Below are 22,367 nucleotides of genomic sequence, written 5' to 3'. Positions count from 1 at the left end.
CGCCTGCCCTTTGGAACGAACAGGCATGTGGACACGAAGTGGTGCGCATTCGCTCTCAAACTGGGTTAATTCGACAATCTCCCAGGCTTCGACATGGGATACCCTAGCCGAGCCTCTACGACTGGACGGCTCTGCTGTCCAGAGTACGGATCGCATTGTTCTGTGGTCAGCGGACCGTGCCGACGGACCTTATTATCTCGACGGTCTGGCTATCACCATCGCTTCCAACTACACTATCACTTATCCACAGCATAGCATATCACACACGATGGATGTTGGCATGGTTAGTCGACCGAATCCGGAATATGTTGCATGAATGCTAATATGGTGGATCATAGCTGTCGCTGCATACTGGATCTGACACGGTGAATTGGACCTCAAACAATGGCTCGCAAGTGTCTTATGATCAGTACTTGTACAAAGCCTACACAATGGGAGACATCCCATCTATCTCTTACGGCCTCCACGTGGGATCTGTATATCCGCCGGTGCCCGGGAGCCTAATTCTGGGTGGTTACGATCGGTCTCGATGCATCAGCACCCTCATCGTTTCAAGCGAAAACAAGTTTACGCTCGCTGAAATAGACTTGGAAGTCACCTCGGGAGGCTGGCCTTTCGTGAAGAAACAATCAGCTTCTGACTCCAACCTCCTGCTTGACGGCAATACTGGGAGCAACAGCTCGCTGACAGTGATTCCGAACCCTGGAGTACCGTATCTTTATTTACCTGGCAACACCTGCAAATTGATAGCGAGTTTTCTTCCGGTCGCACTCGACGAAAATCTTGGACTCTATGTTTGGAATACGACGGATCCGAGCTTCAAGAGAATCATGACATCTCCATCTGCAATCAAATTTTCTTTTCGCACCGATCCCGGGCTCGAGGACATTTCAGTTCCTTTTGCATTGTTGAATTTGACATTGGATTACCCTCTCGCGAATACACCGAAGCAATACTTTCCTTGTTCTCCATATACACCATCAGATGGCTCGACCTACCACTTAGGGCGTGCGTTCCTGCAAGCAGCATTTCTTGGAGAAACCGGACAGACGCAAAAGGTGTTCCTAGCTCAAGCACCTGGACCTGGAGCGAAGGATGAGGTTATAACGAAACTCGCATCCACTGACAGCACATTGACGGCTATGGCGAACCCACCGACGTGGAATGCGACATGGACAGACTATCTGAGAGCACTGCCAGATGACAGCACTAGCACGACTTCATCGACTCCGGATGGCTCCAACGGATTGAGTGGAGGCGCAATAGCAGGAATTGTGATAGGTGCGGTTGGCGGTATCGCGATATTCGCAATGGCAGTCTTTATTGTCATGCGACGCAGACGCAAGTCTCGCAAGCCTCAAACGGTACATTGGGGCGGACATGGAAGCGCTTTCCAAGACAAGGATGACCCTTCAGGAGAAGGACCTGTAAGTGAATCGGCCAGCGACCCCATCTACGAGGTTGCATCCGATCAGGGAAAACGCGACAAGGCAAACGGAGCAGCCGAGATGGAAGTGCCTGGATATATTGGGGAACTGGAAGGGAGTTATGCGTATCGAAGAAGCCAGGTTTTGACTTGATTGTATTGAGACATGGAGGGTGGTACTTCACATGTCAAGGTCAGCATGGCGTCCGGCTAACCAGGCTGTCGGAGCAGGTGGCATGGAACAGAATCTGTCGAGAATGGTGCATGGGTCATTGATGCAAGAAGTGTTGAGGACTGTAGCCACACAATGCAGACATGTGCATTCACGCGCATTTGATAGACTGTGGTGAACTTGACTCGAAGATTGTGCTTGACTCGAATGATGACCATTTGACAGGTTGTTCGGCGGGCAACCCCAGAGCGGCGGATTTGACGCTTTGAGGGGCGGCGCATTCAATCTCTCCACGCCGTCATAACCAGCGCATCCTCGATCCACCATCTCATCGTCGCCAAGTCACACTGCATGCCGCCCATTGGTAGCATAGCATGAGCAATTAACGACAAGGTACCCCCTAGACTTGTACCACAGTACCAGCATCCATTATCCACCACCATGGCCGGCGATGACGCCCCGGCGAGTCCGCACCCCAGGCGACCTCCTCTAGGCCACCGGAACTCGAGCACATCGTCGCATCTATCCCACTCACCCGGCGACTCGACGACCAAAGGTCACCATAAACCCGCACATCACAAGCCGCAGCGACATGTCGTTAGCCATCACAACCGAATGGGCTCGCGCAATCCTTCCTTCCACCGCACTCTGAGCAAGATCAAGATTACCCAGCACGATACGAACAAGCAAGACGACGACGAGCCGCCGACTCCGAGGGCGAAACAACAGGCCTCGGTAGCCTCTCAATCCACCCTTGTCCCGCCCAGTCCAGCCAGACCCAGCATGAAGCGCAACAACACGTCCGTCCACCTACCGCGCAACCACTCGCATGCCGGCCTGAAGAAAAATCTCTCCAGTGGTCAATTGTCCCGCGTTGGCGGCGGGAAGACTACTTCGCATGGCCGCACTGCTAGTCAGCAACAACGACCTGATATTCGACGCGCTCATACACAACCATACAAGCGTTCAAAGAGCCCTGCACCCAAAGCTTCGCAAGTCCAATTCGACGTAGGCGATGATGATGACGACGATGACGGTGAAGAGATGGAAGGAGTCGACGACCAATGGACAGAAGAGAGCGCTTCAGCCTCTCCGAATACCACCCGCGACAATACGCGAAACAACACTCGCCAGAACTCGGTCGTCTTGGACCCAAAGCTGAATCCCTACGCTCGACAGCTCGCTGAGGAACAAGCTGCAAATGAATCGTCAGGTAGCGACACAGTTGGCTCTCGCAGTCCGCCTAAGACTAAGAAGACTCCCGTCTCTCTGAGCATTCGCACAAAAGACTTTGCTGCTCCTCAAGCTGCTCCTACCTCTGCACCACAACAGCCGCAACAACAGGCACCACCCACCTCATCATACAATGCACAAGCAGCGCAACAACATATGCCGGATGCTGACGCCATAGCACGCCGCCTACTCGAGAGAAACTCTGCCCTGAACGCTGCACCACCGAGGGTTTCATCCATCTCAGCTCTCGCAAACGCAAGTCCCGGCGATCTCAAGAGTCTGTCGACCTCACAAACAGGGCCGTCTGTCACAGGCGCCACCAACACACCGGTCGTCTCACGCTTTATTTCGAACGATGGCATGAACAGTAAGGATGGAACGCCAGCCGAGCAGTCGGGCTTCTTGCAAAGCGCCAAAGGCCACTCTCGCACTCTATCACAAGCCCAGACCCGCAAAGAACAGTCCGACCTCTACCGCAACCAATCTACCCCAAACTTCGCCTCGCAAAAACAGCCACCGACTCCCTCAGGCTCGGGTGCTGTTACCCCAGACCCAGCACTGAACCAAAGCAGAACACAGCAGAAACTATGGTTACAACGCGGTCTCTCCAATATCGAAGCCAGTTCACAACCCCACCTGCCAGGCCTGTTGCCCACAGGCCGTGCCCAAGCCATGCGCACCCCGCACGCGGGCAAGCAATTTGAGTTTGTCGACAAGGAATGGGCCGTCGTGCGTCGCTTCCAAAACCCTCTGGATGCAGGTCTCGAACGGCTGAGGAAGATGAATGGCGGTTCTTTACCCGGGAGACCTAGCAAGTCAAAAGCAGGCGTGTCTTCTTCTCAACAACATACCAATGGTGGTGTCAATGGGCATATCAAACGGCCTTCCACCTCTGCATCTATTGCTAGTAAGAAGAGCGATGCTACTATTGTCGCTGGGAACGAACGTCCTACTGCAGGCAGGAAGTCGCGTGTCAGCTTTCACATGGGTGAGCTCGAAGGCGACAATGACGATGACGAGCACAACGAACATCGATCACCGCCTGACCGCGACACTCCTGCAGACATTGCTCGCAGGTTATGGGATTCACCTATAGGTATCCAAGTAGAGGGTTAGGACGAACTCTACGATACGTACTAATTTCTCCACGACTGCTTCTGGTCTTTTGTTCTTTCTATTGCTATTATTACTGTGTCTTTGTTTGACACTTGTTCTTCTACTCGCTTTTTACATTCCTTTCTTTTACTCTGGCTTTTGGGTCTTGGTTCAATGGGTTCTCGGTCTATTATACAAGCATATGGCGCGGCGTTGGTGGATTGTTCTTCTTCAAAGTGTACCTTTTCTCCATCCTCTCTTGGAAGTAACTCAATTCAACATTTCTCTTGAAGCTTTGAAGCGTTACTTGTCCGTTCGTTTTCTGACTTTTGACGACCTTTTCTCGTGTACATAGTCGTGTTTGCGAAGAACCTCTAGCATATCACGTGTAGCCTTGACCTTTTTGTCTCTTTTGTCTTTTTTTTGGTTTGGTGCAAAGCAATAAATGACCGTTTACCAAGACCCAGAACGCCAGACGCCTCCTCTCGCTTCGTTTGTTGAGAATCTTGCACACCTTCCAGTTGAAGCTTCATACAAAGTCTGGAAGGTGGAGAAGCTTCCGAACCAGCGAAACTGCCACCGACTGCCATTCAGGCACAGCATCTTTCTTATTGGATAGGTATCAGTGTCTGAATGTAAGAATTGGAAAGTCTACGCAGTGCTCGAAATCTCTGCAAGCGTAGACGGATAGCTTGGAGATATCATCATCTCATAACAACCCAGCCTTATGTTAAGCACTTCATACAGCAATAGGAGGTTCAAAGTAATAGCTAATCTCGGCATATTGCTACATAGTATAACAAGATAGCCAACGAAGAATTAAAACCCTGATTACTGTAATCTGGGAAGCGACGATAGAGATAGCCATCATACCAGTGACGTTTTGTAACAGAAAAAAAGCGATGCGAGGGAAAAGAGGCAGCAACAGTCTGTGGGCGTTGACCGGGTGTTCTGGGTTGCCTTTTTCTCGGTCGCGACGTGCTTTTCACCCGGCAACCGCGCAAAAAGTATGGTGCATGGTGGAGGGTCTAGAGTTTTGATCGCGACTTGTCGTGCAATAATGGGCGAATCGTGTGGAGCAACCATCTTTTTGTGCTACTTGTACTATTGCCTGTAGTGCTTGGTCGCACGACTCAGGATAGATGTCCAGAAAGCACCACTTAAAGGAATTGTTGAATTTTTTAATCGATTGACAAATGTCTCAGTTGTAGATTGTACAGCAATCGCAAATGTCACTGCTCTCTGCCATAATCTTGTGGTGGAAAGCCAAAATCTGCTTGTCGATATGAGTACCAATATGCCGAGGATGTTGCACATTTCCGCTTGCTGTTCGAAAAGAGGGGTCGACTTGGAATTTGCCTGTTCGTTTGGTATGACGGGCTTGCTCATTTCGTTTTTTTGCTTGCGGCGGTGTGCTGGTGCTGCGAACTGTTGATCTTTTCATTTTCGATAGCATGGTCGTTTTCTTTTTTGGCTACGCGCCCGTTTTCTGTTGCCTCGAACTGTTTCTTGAACCGTCCCCCCACATGTGTGCCATGCATGGATGGAGAGCAAAAGGTTGCACAAACACTTGCAGCAGCAGAAAGTCTCCGATTTGACACAGGCACAAGCGCCAGGTACCAAAGTCTAATGGTCGCACCGTTTCGCTCTAGCGCCCATTTCTTGCGTGAAGTGGTGAAATGAGGTTGTGCGACTAGGCCGGAAATGGGTGTTTGCGATCAAGCGCATACCGGGAAATGAGATTGAGCACGTTCTTTTGGTACCCTCTCCACACAACCACACTGTGTCCTCGTGCCCGCGGCTAAGATTGAGGGCTGTCCGGTATCTTGGGATTGGCGGTAGGTCCAGAGGTGTGAGATGTTGGTGCTTGGTATATGTTCTGTGGAGATCCTCTCGTATCCGCGCGCTCTTTCCTTCCCTTCCTTCTTTCTCTATCGATACACAGTCATTCCAACTGCAAGACAGTAACAGTCACTCTTTCCCTTTCGGATCTCATCTTGCCAATTGCGAGCTGTGCTCTGCCATCACACTCATTACACATATACTTGTCTATCAGACAACACTAGCCAACCTCGAAGGCCTAGCATTCATCACCAACATTCATTGAACATATCGCAACCAATCACCGATACACCACTATCAAACATCTCAGCCAGCCACAATGCAGTTCACCAACTTCTTGCTTCCTCTTCTGTTCGCCATCTCTGGCGTCAGTGCCCAGGACCCCGATGTCACTTCCGTCATGACTTACTACACCACCTTCACTGTTAGCCGTGTTGTCGAGACCACCACATGCACCTCGACCACTACTCCTCCTGCCGCATCCACCACTGAGGCTGTCTCTACCTCTGAGGCTCCTATCATCTCCACCTCTCAGGCTCCTGTCCCCACCAGCTCGCCTTCCACCTCTTTCACCACTGAGCTCCTCACTCAAACTGTTCAGAGAATCGCTGCCAGCCCTGTCGTCTCCTCATCCATGGTCACCGTCTACCCTGTTGCCTCTGCCGCCAGCGCTTCAGCTGCTATGCCTCACGCTTCTACCAACGGTACCACTGTCGCCATCTCATCTCCCACCATCGCACCTTACACCGGTGCCGCTTCCGGCTTGACCATCCAATTCGGCGCCGCTGCTGTTATTGCTGCCGTCGCTGGTGTTGCTCAGATGCTGTAAACCATCTCATCATCACCGCCTTTCATCTTCGCTTCTCAAAGTACCGCCCTTTTTTTACCTTCTTGGAAAATGCCCCGTCATGTCTGGTTTTCGGCACTTGATGCCAAACCACTTATCTTATACACCACCACCTTTTGTATAATGTTTTCTTCCACCTCTTTGATATAGAAGGGTGTGTTGATGATATTCCCCTTTCCCTTCTTATCCATTCCTTTTGTCAGCCTCCACGGCTCTTTATACACCAACCTTTTCTCTATCACAACTTTTATGAAGAACGACCAAAAAGCGAACAGAGACGGCGTTCGGAAATCACTTCTTCCTTCTTCTATTTTTATGGCGGATTTTCCAGATATACCCCTTGGGAGTTTTCGATGTTTTCTTACTCTTCTACTTCTATTCTTTATTTATATTCTTTGTTTTCTCTTTTGTATTCGAATCAATCTTATACCATACACATGTACATCTAAATCATTTCAAGACAATTGACTTTGCGGCTGTGAGATCTGTAATGCTTGTTCCACCGTTGTGGAATTGCATACCCCCTATTTACTTTCCTGATGTATAAATGTGCAAATTGTGGAATGCAAGAGCGTTTTGTCGGATGTTCGTGGCTCAGCTGTCATGCAATCTCACGTCATGAGGAGGATTCAAAGATGGATGTCATGAACGATGGTTTACTCTTTCGTCATTCCTGTATGCCTGATCTACATCTACACTTCTCGAGCTGAGCTGAGCTGCAGACGTCATGGAGAGGGTTGTTGCTATGTGCTCACTGCTCGCCTGATGACACTTTAACATGCCTTGATATAGACTACGATCGTCTATTGACACGTTTCCGGGGATCGTGGGGGCCTGATCGACTTTGCTCGGCTGATCTACGACCATGTTTGGCGCTGCCTGGTTTCCATTCAAGTGTGCAGACACGAAACCGGAGATCTCGAAACATGGTTTTTTTGAAACATGTTCCCCTGCACAAATCCAGACCCCAGACTTTGTCGGGAAGACCATTCTATGGTTTGATGTTTGACGAGTTTCGTGTCTATACATTTCGAGTGTTCTCTGACTTTGATGTGATGTTTGCAATGACATGGCAGGCGCTTGGGAGACGCCGAGCGGCTTCATGGCCAATCAGGGCATCTGGCAACCCGAGGAAGGCTTCAGCATATTGTGCCTGAGGTATGCAGGGAAGCGTTTGTGCGTGTGTTGGAAAGGGAGGTAGGCAACAATTCATCTGCATATCAGGATGACCAGTAGGCACCAGCATGACTTGTGATTCTGCAGCCTGTCCAGCAGCCAATATGTATTGAGGAGCCGAATTCGGTTTTTCTATCATTCTGTTACCTCCATCGTCGCGTCCTAACAACAAGACTTCACTACTCTCTTCAAAAATCTTACAGCGTACAAATCAAGTACATCACCGGCACACCTTCGTATCTCGCCGCAATGTACCAGTAAGTTTCGGTTCAAAACACACCGACGGTCCAGGTTTCTGACTTTTGTATAGTGAAATGATACCGCCTTGCAGAGAGTCGATAACAGAATCAGGCCCCAATGTCCTGGCTCTCGGCACAATGGTCAATTGTATAAGAGCACCGCTGTCCACGCCTCCTCCGCCCAACACTCTTCTCTCCTGGAACGACACAAATTTCGTCTTCCACCTTCTCCCTCGTGGTCAGTCTACTGCATACTTTGTCGACACCTGCCCACGCCCGCAGGGTACTGCACCAATGCACGAACTCATCTACGACGCCGGCTCATGTAGTGGAGTATATTTCCTGGGAGATGAAGTCGTCTGCAAAGTCAAAGGGTGGAAAGAAGGAATGCAAATGGAATCAGAAACCATCGCTTTCGTCCGCGAACACTTCCCCACCATCCCCGTTCCAGAAATCTTGTATACGTGGATCGACAAGAGCATCAATCGCTCCTTTGACATCATGAAGAGAGTTCATGCGAGGACATTGGATAAAGCTTGGGCAGATCTGACTCCTCAACAGCGATTGAATATCGCAGAACAAGTGGCTGGGTATATCTCATTGCTGGCTACCAAGACTGCCAAAAGGTTTGAAACCATCTCCGGTTGTGGTGTGGGCACACCTGCTCTGATCGCTGGTTGGCCATTCGAAAGCCCTATACACACTTGGTTCAGACGTACCCTGCCCCCTTACTCTGTCGCCGAGTACAGAGACTACGCGAAACGCATATCTACAGCACCGCCGCCGGAGTTTGATGATGAGTTTGTGTTCTACCATGACGATCAAGGACCCACCAACATCCTCGTCTCCGACGACGGAGACAGCGTTGCTGCAATCATCGATTGGGAGAATGCGGCCTTTTATCCTCGCTACTGGATCGCTACGGTTCAATTCGCTCATGCTGCGTTCTTACTAGAGCCTCCAGAAGGTCAGAGGAGGTTCGAGGGTGATGATGAGTGGGGGTTGTTACTGGTGGAGGCTCTGAAGCAGTATGGTTTTGACAACAGCAAGGAAGTCTATAGGGCGTGGAGTAAAGGTAAAGTCGAGGATGTCGATACCGAGAAGGATTTGGCGGAGTGGCGGAAGATATTGGATGATGGTTATCCGTATGAGGAGACTGGTGTTTGAGATGGAAGGTACGGATTCATGTGTTGCTTGATGTGTTCCGAGAGTCGTAGTCTTTTGATGGTTATACAATCTTACCTAACCTCGATTCTTTTTTCCACAAGCATGGAGGAATACATTGACATATACTACCATATACAGGTTTTTCAATGTTTCCTTCGTTCGAATTGACTGGTGAAAGCGCATTTCTGCTGCTTGTCCCTGTCTGTGTTGCTCTGACGACCACTTTTGAAAACGTAACTTTCATCACAGAATGTGCCAAACAGGTCCACAAATCCAAGACTATATCGACTCCTTCAACCATACTCAATCCAACCCTCCATAGTCCTTGATCGATGTTGAATCGCATGTTGCTGCCCTGAGAAACATTTCGATCTTCGGAGGTGTGGTTGAGCCGATCACCCTGACTGAATTCACCAAATCAGACAAAGATTGGAGATTGCGTAGGAAGACTCTCGGTAATCGTTGCGATGGGTAGGAGGACTATGAGTACGTAGAACGGATGTGGAAAGTATCTTCCATTGATCCGAGCACAAAGCTACCGTGATCGCCAACAGGCGTACAGAGTAAAGGAAAGAGCGATCGATGAACAGTCCGCTTGGAAGAAGTATGTCGAGCAACCAAAAGCAGATCAACTGTATCAAGTCCTGATTCAAGGAAGATATCCTCCGATGAGTGCCAGATTCTCAATCGCAGCCAATCCATATTGTCCAACATCGTTGGTGCTAACCCAAGCCGCCTCATCAACGGGGGAAAGCACCTTGCTTCCATCAATCCTCTCACTCTTCCAAGGTGCATCAGGGCTAAACCCATCGGTGTTGTAGAATTCATTCCAGGCACGTGCAGCCAGAGTGACATTGCCCGAATGTTTTGCAGCGTATGCGGTCAATCGCGAATGTCCCTGATGGAGGTTCAATTTACCAAACGCCTTGCCATAACGCGCCAGCTGTTCCTCTTGCGAAGCACCAAAGTAGTAGCAATAATCCAACCAAGCCTTTTCGAAATCAGCAGGGAAGTCATCACCAAAGTGGGTAGTGAGTTCTGCGATGACTTCTACAAGACCGAATACCGCGGTGAGATGAGAAACACCGACCACGCCTTTGTTGTCAGGATCTTGTGAAGGAGGGACGATGGTGCCGTTGTAGAGGTTGTACAATGCTTCTCCGGTGACGAAACCATTTTTGAGGTTTGCGATACCTTTCATAGTTTCGAGAAGTTTGGATTTTGCTTCTTGCCAGCGAGGGCCGCGGCATTCGTATTCGATTAGCCAGGCTGCTGCTTGGCCCGACCAGTCTAGGCCGACGTCGATGAGGAGGGCTTCTGGGTCAGCGACGTAGGTGATGTTGGCTGCTCGAACCTTTCTTCTAGGATCAACGACCAGGAACGCTTTCTCGGCATCGAGGATCTCGGTAAGAAGATCGCCCACTCTCTCATCGCCACCGGTCAAGTAGTAGAAGACCTTACGGTATTGTGGCTGCGAGATACGAATCTGCTTAGACGAGTCTGACCAATGGTTCACACCGTGTCTAGTACCCAAGCCCTTCCATGGCCCAAGATGGTAGACGTCGGTCTCGCCAGTATGTCTGGTATGAGCCTCAGCAAAGCGATAAAGATCAGCTTGCCCAGTACGAAGGAACTGATTCCAGAAAAAGAGGTTGGGGGATAGCTCGGAGTTGTCCCAAGCATAACCTCCTACATCGTAGCGCCATTCATGGCGATCAACATCATAGGTATGCATGACATCTCCATGGTCCCAGAAACCATACCATTTGCGTTGAGAGACTTGACCTTGGTAGAATTGTGTGAGGAAGTTCAAGTGGTCTTCGATAGTCTGAGCCGATGCACTACTATTCTCAGGACGTTGCCAATAGGTTCCGAGAGCTTCCGATTGTGCAATGTGGTCGCGATCAGCGATGAGAACAGGTGGAGAGTTAATGTACTGGGTCAAATTGGCGAGAGTTTCGGACTCGGGCGTGCTGTCAAAGCCAAAAAGGAACAGTTCACTAGTCTTTGCTACACCATAGGGCGAGTCGTAACCTCCCTCCCAGTCCTCGTAAGTTATCTCGAGAGCGTCAAGCTGGTCAGCATAATCTTCTTCACCCAGCCCGTCATGAAAAGGTCTCGTGTCAAGAGGTTGAGCGGCAGGGCTGTAGAGCCATAATGTGATTGCACCAACATCTGTAGCGGCATTGGAAATGTCGATCTGGGACGGATACTGCTTCCAGAAGTTCCTCAGACCAAAAGCAAGGCCGCCCTTGGTGGCACCACCAAGGTAGGCTAGTCCACCAGCACGTGTACTGCCAGGTATGTTGACCCAGGATTGACCAGCCTTGGTCCTCTTCTTCAAGGTGAATCCATCGGATGAGAGCTGAGTCAAACTGTAATCGTTCCAGGTAGGAATCCATTGCAATCTGGAAGAGACCCTTGTGTCCCAAGTGTCAAGTGCAGGAGTCTTCTTTCCTTCATACTGTGCTGTACGTACGGCCTGTCCGGGGTCCCTTCTGAGACCAGTGATACCTTGAACAGCTTCGTTGAGGATGCCACCATCGACGCCAGCAATTCGGATGTGTCGATCATAGAATTCGTCAGCAAGGGGAACATCGAACCGAAGACCAATACCGCGTACGAAGTCAGTCTCGGGAACGCCATCGTAGATTAAAGAATGGACAATTTTGATAGACTCCGAGTTGGCATAGAGGTAGAAACGGACCACGAATGGAAGCCAGTCTTTGTGTGTCGAGGTAGTTGAGTTTCCACCATTGATTTGTCGGTGGTCGCCATGCACGGAGACCAAAGTACGGGCGATGTTATTCTTGGAAACGGTGACATTGTCAATCTTGCTCTCAAAGTTGAAGTATTGAACGGCAGGTTGACCCTGCTTATCTTCGTCGTCGAAAACGGACGACTGAGACCGAAGAATAAGTTTTCCATTCTGCCCAACTACTTGTCCACTTGAAGTCTTCAACTCTTGGACAAGTATATTGCCAGTCTTGGAGAAAGTCGCGGTGATCTTGCCAGTGTCGACCTTGATAGTATCTAAGCTATCAGTAACCTCTAAGCTGCTTGTTTCGGAAGGAACAGCTGTTGAATTCTTCGATACTGCGTTGACAGTATAATCGTTTTCGAGGGCGCTGGCTGCAATAGCATGAGCAGTCCACTTGACAGACGAGTCTGACCAATATCCAGTAATCCAAGATTCTGTGGCAACGTGATCACCGTTAGAGACGACCGAAAAGATTGTGTCGTTAGCCTGATATTTCCCTCGGGGCCATGGTACTCCGAAGGTTGTTCCAGGACTATAAGCAGGCTTCTCGTCGAGCCACTGAATCTTCACAGTCCCAGAGTTAGGAGTTGTCGAGTTGGGGTAAAGCTGAGACATTACTTGACCACAAAGGCCAAACGCTGCAACCAGAGAGAAGACTTGAGAAGGCATGCTTCTTGGAGGCAAGAACTGAATCCTGATGTCCGAGATGGGATCCAGTGGGCAATTTATAGTAGGGAAGTGATATCAAGCGCAAAGGAGATTCTTACGGAGCGTATGCTGATCACTCCAAGCAACAGATACCGCAACGAGTGTAGCGATGAAAATGCACGAAATTTTCGAGAATTGGAAGAAGGTCCAGTGAGAGAGCGAAAAGTCGGGCTCTCAATAGATCATCTTCAGATGCTCAATATCACCGTGCACTTTGACAGTAAGCAATAACGATCTCACTGGATGAGGAGAGCTGAAGTCGACATGCGCTGTATAACAGACCCTCGTGTGCTTGTTACCATCTTCTCGACAGCATCGCTTCCATCACGCAAGCACATGGCGTGCTGCAACCTCAATCTATCGGTTGAAGATCAGGCGAATACCGAAGTTGATTTTCCATTGCATTCGCTTCATCACTCACTCCGGCGGGGAAACGGTACGAAATTCGATGATCATCAGATTGCAGCAGTTTTTGAGAGAGGAAACGAGAGGGAAAATATCCGTGAAGCCAAAGATGGTGCATGCCAAGCCTCCAAGCTGAGGGGCTCGCGTGGCTGACGATTGTGGTCGGGCAGAGATGTCCCTTCCTCTTGCACATCACCTCCAATGCAATCGACCGACAAATTGGAATGCTCAGGCTCAATTCATCATGTCAATTCTGAGAGGACACTCGACCGATAATGACGGGCGTTCAACTTCCCACGGACGCTCCCGCATCTAACTGCACTGAAATGCTCAGCGAGGTCGTTCACACGACTGTCACAATCCGCGGATTCTTATGTAGGTTTGGCGAGAAGAGGAAGCGACCATCTCCAAAGAAGCTGCGAGGTCTTTTATGCTCCTGCACTCTCTACGCAAGACGAAGTAGCTCGAGAGCGTCGACTCAATTCCGATCATCTGTGTCAGCTCCCATCAAAGATCGCAACTCTTACTATCAACTCAGTTGTTATGCCCATCCTTATCGTATGTTGACCCACTAGAAGCTACTTTCATTGTTACTAGGAGCCATGATTTCCAGCAATCTTTGCCGGACACTTGTTTTGTATTCAGATCCGCTGCCGCCGCCGCCTCCTCTTCTCTACGTCAACAATGCCGACGTTGTCATCTCGCTTCTTCCAGGGGAGCGACACAACCTATATGTTACCAGCGCCATGCTCGTTCGGTACTCCTCATTCTTTAGGAGCTCATTGAACTCCGATTGGATCAATGGAAAAGTCACTGGACAACAAGACATTGGTAACGGAACACATCGGACAATGAAGAGATACGAGCTGGAATTCGACCCGGATGGGTCAAATGCGTTGGTCGGAAAGGTCAGCATATTACCGAATGCAATGGCTTGACATCGCTAATACCACAATTGCAGACAAGCATAACCCCAAAAGAACAGCGCACAGCTGCAATCGAGGCGGCCATCACTAGCGAAAGCTATCAATCGGCCATCAAGGACCCCAGAAGCTCGTCATACCCGGTCTCGTGCTCTGAAGTACGCCTCGAGCAAGACATCATCGCCACCGTCAACCTGCTAGGTTTCTGCATATTGTGCGGGTTTCCTCTCCAGCCGACAGCAATCTCACCAAACATCAATGGTTCCTACACTGTTGCTTCTGCAAAAATGTTGTACCTTGTCAAAAAGCTCCTGCAATGGATCAATTACTACGATGTTCTGGAAGCCACCCGCTGGAAACTTGCCCACATGTTCATGAGCGCGCCCTGGCTCGAGTACCTGCCGACATCCGACGACCAGCTCATACGAATCGCTTCGGTCCTGCGCGACGAGGAGCTCTTTAGTCATGCACTGAACAGGAATCCATTCTTCAGTAAGGAGCGGTCATTCAACTTGGAAGCTCTTGACATCAGATTGGGTCTGCCACAATGGATTTTTTAGTACGAACAACGCTTGGACGACCTCGTCAACGAGCTTTTAGTGCTTCTTGACAATGTTCCCTGGTCGACAGCAATCACTCCCGTTCGGAAACTTTACCTCGGCCCTCAATCTTGCCAGACTGATATTGGACTAACATCTCACATTTATTTTGTCGCATACAATTGTTGGCGACATTGGCTGATCAGTGATGTCGTCCGTGGTACTAGCTTTCCTGTGATGGGCGCATTACGGATGTTCCAGCTCAGAGATACCTTGGACCTCGTAAACATCGGCAGCGATCCCTTTCCATTGAGCCTGTCTCAGTATACACACGGCATCCCTCAGCGTGTTGCAATACTCCTGCGAAAGTGGGTGGACCTTGGTCAAGATCTCGCTCTGGAGCATTTTACGCCTCCCCGTAAGCAGGGTCAAGCTTATCGACTAGACAACGCTCAGCTCTTCCTTGACAATGGGTATCCTTGGGACTATCGCAGCGCTAGTGTGAGCGATGATATCTTGTTCAGCTTAGTTGCAGAACAAGATTAGGTGCTTTCAGAGAGACCCTCTCCTGAAAGTCTTTACCTGTAGGTTGGGCCCCGATTGTTGATCCTTGTTCGTTACCGTAGCTACAGTCCTCATTGCCGCTAAATCAAGACTTTCGTTTTTTCCAACCCTCAAACTCAGTACGGGCTAGACTTCACAAACTATGGCAACGTTTGGTGAGCTTGACAATGTGGTATCTGAATAGCTATTCTCTACGCAAAAGCTCGCTATTCTTGCTGGTGCAGCGTGTGGTTGATCTAATAGAGCTGACGGAGCGCACCAGGGAAACATCTCATTGACTAGTCGTAGGAACCGGAGCTCTGGGCATATCAGTAGGTGCACCAAGACCAACAAAAAGCAAGTTGTCTTACGTCAATATCGTCCTCGTGAAGGGTGGTAGAGTGGCCACGGTCACCGGTGACGAAGATTCTGTTGCCATCTTTGAGCCCAACCTTGTATGTCAGAGTCAGAGTCAGCCTATCGCAAGCGACTCGAACGTATCGTTCAACGCAACATACCGACTGCACAGTAGCGCTATGAGTCAAGTAGGTGAGAGTGTCCTGGCTCCAGTAGACACATTCGGCACTCCAGGTCTTGCGAGCGAAGATGCCTTCATCTGAGTTAAAGACCACGGGTTGAACATTCCACACCCTGCCACCAGGATAGCCGGTGAGGGTGCACCAGCGGATGGTGACCTGAGCGACTGGCTTCTTGGTGAAAGGTTGGCCGGATTTCGAACTTGATTCATGATTTTTGTACTCCTCTTGGGTGGGCCATTGTGTGAGACCCATGGTTGCTGAGTTGATGTTTTGGTTGGTTGAGATAGTTGATTGATGTTGGGAGGCTGGCGAGATATATAGCTGGGAGCTGCTTATGCCGGAAGATTCTGCTGGGCTGTCGTCGTTGTCGTATTGGCTATCATGCTTGCTCTGGGAGCTTCCTGTTGTGCCTTGCGGGATCTTTATCGTGGTCTAAGGCTGTATGGAGGTCTTTGAATCTTGCTGCAGTGCAGTGGCTGTGGCTGCTAAACGACTTCGTTGTAGTCTTGGAGAAGAGAAGATGTTTGCTTTGGAAATCCCTTCCAAGGGTGGATACCACGCCTTTGAATGCTTACGCCTAGAACTTTTGGCTGAGCCTTTTTAAGTGATGCTGTTGTAGCAGATAGCATGAAAGATTGCTTGCTTGAAATCATGCCTAAGATCGAAATGTCTGGTAGACAGCAATTTCTTTGTAACCCTCTCTAGATCATCACGTCGTTTAGCCAGAGCTAGATGCTTCTTTTGCAATAGATGAAAACCGACTTGTAGTTATACCATTGCCGGTATAGACTTAGGGTATTGTCACAATTCGACACATCTTGATACTCCACCTTAAGCCCGATCATCCAAACATGTCGAACAGTTCTTGAATTCTTATGACAGCATGGCGATGAAACTCACGATTATGACCCGAAGGAGTTTGTTCATGAAAAACATGTCTGAAAAGGGGCCAGGTAAACACTCGGTAGTGTTTCTACACGTCCGAAATCCTACGACGCATCAGTTCTGCGAAGTAAACATCAAACACTTTGCTGAAAAAAGGAGATGTTAAAGAGGGATGTGTTCTCCGACACGCTTGAACTTGCCCTTTTCGCATGCGTCCGAGCTCATCACCTAGTCAGGCGGGGTAATCAGAACTCGCTCATTGGTCATTCCCCGCGGTAATCAGGGCGACGGCTACTGCGGAGAGGGCAGGAACAAGAGATGGCATTACGAATTGATACGATATAGAGCCGGTATGGTGCTAGACGGATATGGGGAAAAGGCTTGTTTACAGTTGTTCAGTTGGCAAGGAAGGTACGAGCCCTCGGTGTACACCTGCACCAAAAAATCCATATCTTTGCAGATTAGCCAGGTTTGGAGATTGTGCTAACCGGCGGGAGCTTTGATGATTCGTCAATGACGATCCACCGTCTTTAGCTCCTGCTTCTTCTTTTCTACATAAACGTGTTGGCCCCGTGGTCTTCTAGAGCTTCCTGGCCTTTTGTTTAGTTTCCCTGTACCTAACATCCCATCACAACTCGCTCAATCACATTCATCATGAGCGTCACCAAATTGGCAGAGTTCGGCGCGAAGCACGTGGCCCGTGGAATTGGCCGTCTCTCAAACCATGTCCTTGAGAGTGGTGCTGGCAGCTACGTGACGACAACTGAGGGTCGCAAGATGCTGGACTTCACCAGTGGTATCGGTGTCACAAACTTGGGTCATTGTCATCCCACAGTCACAAAGGCGGCACAAGAGCAAGTCGGCAAGCTCGTCCACGGTCAAGTAAACATCGCTTTCCAAAAACCATACCTGGAGCTCGTCGAGTCATTGCTTCCGATGATGCCTCACAAATCTCTCGACACTTTCTTCTTCTGGAACTCGGGATCAGAGGCCGTTGAAGCAGCTGTCAAGCTTGCCAGACACGCAACCAAGAAGCAGAACATTATTGTTATGCAAGGATCTTACCACGGACGCACATTCGGAACTATGGCCATGACACGATCAAAGACAATCTACGGAGAAAATTACGCTCCTTTGATGCCCGGTGTTTTCTCAGTACCTTTCCCTTACTGCAAGCAATGCTCAATCGCCCTCAATGCCGATGGAAAGTTTGGATTCGACAAGTGCTGTATGGACCCCGTTCTCCAGCTCGAGTTGCTCTTGAAGCGTGAGACTGCTCCCTCAGACACAGCAGCCATCTTTGTCGAGCCTGTTCTCGGTGAAGGCGGTTACGTTCCTCCACCTGCTGGATACCTTGCTGCTCTCCGCAAAATCTGTGACAAGCACAACATTCTTCTTGTCGCTGACGAGGTTCAATGTGGATTCGGCAGAACCGGAAAGATGTTCGCAGTCGAGCACTGGGACGTCAGACCTGACATTCTTATCATGGCCAAGGGTATTGCCAACGGTTTCCCTCTTTCTGGTATCGTCTCGCGCAAGGAGTTGATGGACAAGCAACAACCCGGAAGCATGGGTGGCACATACGCCGGTAACGCTGTATCCTGTGCCGCAGGTGTTGCAGTAGCCAAGGCCTTCAAGGAGGAGAAGATCCTGGACAACGTCAATGCTCGCGGAGGAGAACTCAAGGGAGCTCTTCAAGCAGCCAAGGAGGACCCCAAGACCGGAAAGCTCATCTACGACGTTCGTGGTCTTGGTCTGATGTTGGCTCTCGAGTGCACACCCGGCAAGGGCTACGCATCCAAGATCCAGGCCAAGTGCATGGAGAAGGACATGCTGGTCTTGACAACATCCATCTACGACACACTCCGCTTCATCCCTCCATTGAACATCACCAAGGAAGACATGGCCAAGGGTATCCAGATAATCACAGACGCAATCAAGGAGGTCGCTGCTGGTGAGGACCCGCAGGAGACAGCAACCAAGGGTCAGGCTCCTGAGTAGATGTATGATGAGGATACTTTGTACGACAGACGATAAAATTTAATGACATTTTCCAACTTCTTTTCACTGTCACCCTACGGTATGAATGGACAATCTCGTGACCGCGGTATTTGGAAAGCGCTATATAACCAGCTCGCCACCTAAGGATTGACTCTCAAATCTATAACTTCGCTCTCCTCGCTAGAAAATCCAAAATGGCCGTGGAGACAGGAGAAGTCTTGTGGAAGGAAGCGATCAACACCGACAAAGGCAGCAAACGACGCGACTCAGGCTCCGACTCGATGAAGGAGGCAGCAATATCCGAGTTCGAGTTCATCAGTAGGTCATCCGATATGAGTGCACGCAGGAGAACACATCCAACAGGTCGAGGTGATGGAATAGAAGTCAGTCTTTGTAGGATAATCGGACAGTGCAAGCCATCTCACTGTCGACAGTTGGGTTGTCTTCGAGTATACCTCGGTAGGGTTCTTCTCTTCTGGTGCAGAGTCTACTCAACTATCGGACTACAGAGTGTGAGTGTTTGGTACAACTGACATGCCATCCGTATGGCACTTTTCTGACTGATCCGCGAAAGACACAACGACAATACAAAAGGAGCAAACAAGATCATAAGAAAGAAAAGTATGACTTTAGAACTACAGAATCAAAAAAAGCAAAAGGGGTATCAAACGCAACCGCATCATGCCATACGCTTGAGCGTTCCCATCCTTCTACTTTACTAATCTTCCACCGTTTTCCTTCTCCTCCTCTTTTACCCTCTTACTTCGCAATCCCAAACTGCTGAGCTCCATCATCGCCAGCTTCAAAGCTAAACGGTCTATCCTTGGCAGCAATGACCGGTCTGGGAGGTAGAGGTTTATTCGGACTAGATCCCAACACCGACGGCCCAGCAGCCGCAGGAGCCACAGTGACAGGTCTGCTCTTTCCTCCATGTCCAATCTTCAAGATCGCAGGAAGAGATTCGCGTTTTGTCTGTAGAGGTGTAGCATCCGCTGCCGCAGCCGAAGGTGTCTTAGGCAGAAGTTTAAACTCCGGCACCGAAGAGGAGATACGATGGCGTTTTGAAGCCGCAGAAACGGGAGGGTTGGAGGTCAAGGCTCTACCGATGTGATTGCTGGTTTGGCGTTGAGGAAGCAGGGCTGGTGTTGCGATGGCGGAGAGGAGAGTGGTGTCTCTTCTGCTTGCGCTGCTGGAGATGCTGGAGTGCATGCTGCTGATTACACTGGGGGTATGGTTATGGGAGGCAGCGATTGCAGCGGCGGACGGAGGTGAAGGTGTCATGCGGGGGTCGTAGAGCCAGGCGCTCTCGGGAAACGAGTTATGTTTGTCGTTGGCCGCTGCGGCTGCGGCGGCTTGACGGGCACGACGGCGGCGGTAAAGGGCAAAGAGGAGGAGAGAGAAGATAGCTGCTGCTGCGACGGCGCCGAAGGATATTCCGGCTATCTCTTGGGATGAGAGATGGTTGGATGTCGACTTTGAGGTGGTTGCACTGGCAGTGGTGTTGCTACTGTCCGATGAAATGGTTGCAGTTGCGGTGGAGGTTGTTGAAGACGACGAACTGGTGCTCGAGGACGATGAAGGAGGGGTAGTCGTGGGGAGAATGAGAATGGACGACGGAATCGCACTGCTGGTTGTTGTCGGACTGATAGTCGGTGATCCAGAGGCAGTCAAGATTGATGCTATGCTGGTTGTGCTGCTGGTGATGCTCACGCTGCTCGAACTGCTCGAAATAATCGAACTCTCTGTGCTACTAGGCACCGTTGAGGTTGTTGTAGAGCTGGTTTCGGTAGATGGAGTTGGAATCGTGGTTGTACTCGTAGTACCCGGGATGGCATCGCTCGTACTGGGAGACGTTGTGGCAGAATTGGCTCCCGATGCGCTGCTCGGGGTTGCCCCTGATGCGATTTGTGACGAAGAAGAAGCTACTGCTTCTGTTGTCGCGGATGTCGATGCTTGTGGAGTCGAGGTGGTAGCAGCAGATGTTGACGAAGCAGGAGTAGAGACACCACTCGAAGACGCTGCTGCGACCACTTGTAACGAGGTGTTCGAAGAATCAGCAGCTACACCTGGTGTGATAGCTTGGCTGACTGCAGCAGTTGCGGAAGTCAAAAGCAGAAGCGCAGTGGCTGTACTTGAGATTGGTGACGTTGTCGGGGAAACAGAGGACGACGAGGACGAGAGCGACTGCTTGGTAGCGGTATCACTGGTCAGCGTAGAGGTAGACATTGTTGTCGGCAATGAGGAGGCTGTGCTCGAAGAACTGATTGCGGTAGTGATGTTAGACGACAGAGACAAGCTCGATGTCGTCAAGGAAGTTGAGCTATTCAGATTTGCGGTTGAAGTCTTATTGCTTATAGATGCAGACAATGACGGGTCTGCAAGTATTGTCGTGTATGAAACAACAGTAGTGAAAGAGTGGATTGTAGACGTTGCAAGTATTGTTTCGTTAGGGTTCGAGGATATTGTGCTCGATTGTGTTGAGGTTGATATGATTGTAGTGAATGTGGTAGATTGGTTGTTTGAGGAAGATCTAGGGGAGAAGGTGAAGTTTCGCCATGCTGAAAGGGCATATAAGCGTTGATCGACCACCTTTGTTCATCAGAAGCCTTACTGTAGACTCCTTTGAAGGCCGCTACTTGATGGAACTGAATCCACACAAAGAACCAGAGCATCTTTCTAAGCCACATGATGGCGTAGATAAAGGGGATGAAATGAATATGAGCAATTGCAAAACAAAGAAAGAGGCAAAGAAAGAGGTCATGTCATGGACCTAGCCTTTCTTTTGCATGAAGAGAATTCCATTATCTCGCAGACTGGTAGAAGGGTACAACATGGCTAGGAGACGAATTAGCATGTGGTGCTATTTACTGCACTGGGGTGTTGGTTCGCAAATCGCCTGCAGAATTAAGCTGGCTGCGGCTCTTAAGGCACAGCCTCTCGAATGAATCCTTCGAGTTGGTTAGCCGCGTTCGTTTTGGCGCGACCTAATATTAGTGGTACAATGATTGTGTTCAACCTCGAGTCGTAAGCATTTCTTGGAGGGTGACGTTCTCTGACATGCTGTGTACCTGCTTGCGAGAATGACAAACGACCTGCGAACTGCTAGCCTCGTCAGCCACGTGCTGATTACTGAATGGTACCTGAGGATACTCATGACTATAAGTTCATTCACTACCCACTCGAGATCTTGAATGATATTGTGGCAGCCCATGTCTGATAGAGGAAGTTCTCGCAAGCGTTGTATCGCCGCGGGTTCATCCAGCCACCTTATGGCCTGTGAATAACTCCCCAGCTGTCAAGCAGGGATAGGCACCTCGAGCGCTGGCCCCAATCTCCTAGTCGTTGGGAGATTCAAGCTTTCCGAGATTTTGTCCTCAGTCTGACGGAAAGCAAAGCAAAGCACCATCAAGGCAGCTTCGAGTGAAACTTGACCTCGGAGATGATGTACAAATTACCAACAGGTCGTAGCTACGATTCCCGCCTTCTATCGACAGCATTCTCGTTCAACAGCTGTTCGTGAGCAACCAGGTCGCTTGACTTCTCGGCTTGTCATTGCTTCAAAGCCTGTTCAAAGACATGAGCGATGGTAATCAGACTGGTGGTCATCAACATTCAACATCTCTCGATGTCGCCCGAGCTCGCTCGACGACCGACCAAAGCCTCTCCAGCCAGACGGCAGTCAACGCCCCAGTACTTAAATTCGCGGTCTCTAGCATCGGCATATGAACATTGTTGGAGGAAGAGTGGAAGGCGTCCTCCGCAAGTCTAAAGGCCGAGAGAACAGCGACGCTTTCTCGGGCTCGGCACGTTTGCTCGGCTTCGACTCGCAAGTGGGGGAGCCGATGTCCTCGATTGTTTTATTCCGG

At 49.9% G+C, this 22,367-nt stretch overlaps 8 protein-coding genes across 8 annotated transcripts; 6 read left to right on the top strand and 2 right to left on the bottom strand.

Annotated features, from left to right (window-relative positions):
- Positions 1 to 25: 25 nt before the first annotated feature.
- On the top strand, positions 26 to 1,580 carry M438DRAFT_278794 (uncharacterized protein; the record flags this gene model as incomplete). The annotated part of the gene is made up of 2 exons (XM_029901029.1): positions 26 to 283; positions 339 to 1,580. The coding sequence occupies 2 exons, from the start codon at positions 26 to 28 to the stop codon at positions 1,578 to 1,580; spliced, it is 1,500 nt and encodes a 499-aa protein (XP_029758236.1).
- Positions 1,581 to 1,902: 322 nt separating this feature from the next.
- On the top strand, positions 1,903 to 4,324 carry M438DRAFT_347734 (uncharacterized protein). The gene has a single exon (XM_029905975.1). The coding sequence runs from the start codon at positions 2,040 to 2,042 to the stop codon at positions 3,945 to 3,947; it is 1,908 nt and encodes a 635-aa protein (XP_029758235.1). The 5' UTR covers positions 1,903 to 2,039; the 3' UTR covers positions 3,948 to 4,324.
- A 1,514-nt stretch (positions 4,325 to 5,838) lies between these two features.
- M438DRAFT_347733 (uncharacterized protein) lies at positions 5,839 to 7,008 on the top strand. The gene has a single exon (XM_029905974.1). The coding sequence runs from the start codon at positions 6,088 to 6,090 to the stop codon at positions 6,595 to 6,597; it is 510 nt and encodes a 169-aa protein (XP_029758234.1). The 5' UTR covers positions 5,839 to 6,087; the 3' UTR covers positions 6,598 to 7,008.
- M438DRAFT_67921 (uncharacterized protein) lies at positions 6,688 to 7,142 on the top strand. The gene has a single exon (XM_029910246.1). The coding sequence runs from the start codon at positions 6,778 to 6,780 to the stop codon at positions 7,081 to 7,083; it is 306 nt and encodes a 101-aa protein (XP_029758233.1). The 5' UTR covers positions 6,688 to 6,777; the 3' UTR covers positions 7,084 to 7,142.
- Positions 7,143 to 7,684: 542 nt separating this feature from the next.
- M438DRAFT_337570 (uncharacterized protein) lies at positions 7,685 to 9,197 on the top strand (the record flags this gene model as incomplete). Its single annotated transcript, XM_029904003.1, has 3 exons — positions 7,685 to 7,773; positions 7,995 to 8,048; positions 8,102 to 9,197. 3 exons carry the CDS (start codon positions 7,685 to 7,687, stop codon positions 9,195 to 9,197), a joined length of 1,239 nt encoding a protein of 412 aa, XP_029758232.1.
- A 649-nt stretch (positions 9,198 to 9,846) lies between these two features.
- On the bottom strand, positions 9,847 to 12,627 carry M438DRAFT_278521 (uncharacterized protein; the record flags this gene model as incomplete). The annotated part of the gene is made up of 1 exon (XM_029901012.1): positions 9,847 to 12,627. The coding sequence occupies one exon, from the start codon at positions 12,625 to 12,627 to the stop codon at positions 9,847 to 9,849; it is 2,781 nt and encodes a 926-aa protein (XP_029758231.1).
- Positions 12,628 to 17,070: 4,443 nt separating this feature from the next.
- On the top strand, positions 17,071 to 18,598 carry M438DRAFT_67880 (4-aminobutyrate aminotransferase). Its single transcript, XM_029910245.1, has one exon. It carries the CDS (start codon positions 17,155 to 17,157, stop codon positions 18,499 to 18,501), a length of 1,347 nt encoding a protein of 448 aa, XP_029758230.1. The 5' UTR covers positions 17,071 to 17,154; the 3' UTR covers positions 18,502 to 18,598.
- Positions 18,599 to 19,260: 662 nt separating this feature from the next.
- On the bottom strand, positions 19,261 to 21,453 carry M438DRAFT_382900 (uncharacterized protein; the record flags this gene model as incomplete). The annotated part of the gene is made up of 5 exons (XM_029908924.1): positions 21,113 to 21,453; positions 20,795 to 21,059; positions 20,568 to 20,761; positions 20,414 to 20,531; positions 19,261 to 20,380 (listed from the first exon to the last, which is right to left on the bottom strand). Exons 1-5 carry the CDS (start codon positions 21,186 to 21,188, stop codon positions 19,261 to 19,263), a joined length of 1,773 nt encoding a protein of 590 aa, XP_029758229.1. The 5' UTR covers positions 21,189 to 21,453.
- Positions 21,454 to 22,367: the final 914 nt, after the last annotated feature.

The sequence above is a fragment of the Aureobasidium pullulans genome (genome assembly GCF_000721785.1).
Source record: "Aureobasidium pullulans EXF-150 unplaced genomic scaffold scaffold_16, whole genome shotgun sequence".
Taxonomy (NCBI): Eukaryota; Fungi; Ascomycota; class Dothideomycetes; order Dothideales; family Saccotheciaceae; genus Aureobasidium; species Aureobasidium pullulans.
The sequence above is the reverse complement of the archived record's forward strand: the minus strand, read 5'-3'. Positions and strand labels throughout refer to the sequence as shown.

What these genes read in the sequence shown, in the direction of transcription:
- M438DRAFT_347734 (XM_029905975.1), top strand. Translation starts at nt 2,040, where the DNA reads ATGGCCGGCGATGACGCCCCGGCGAGTCCGCACCCCAGGCGACCTCCT.
- M438DRAFT_347733 (XM_029905974.1), top strand. Translation starts at nt 6,088, where the DNA reads ATGCAGTTCACCAACTTCTTGCTTCCTCTTCTGTTCGCCATCTCTGGC.
- M438DRAFT_67921 (XM_029910246.1), top strand. Translation starts at nt 6,778, where the DNA reads ATGATATTCCCCTTTCCCTTCTTATCCATTCCTTTTGTCAGCCTCCAC.
- M438DRAFT_67880 (XM_029910245.1), top strand. Translation starts at nt 17,155, where the DNA reads ATGAGCGTCACCAAATTGGCAGAGTTCGGCGCGAAGCACGTGGCCCGT.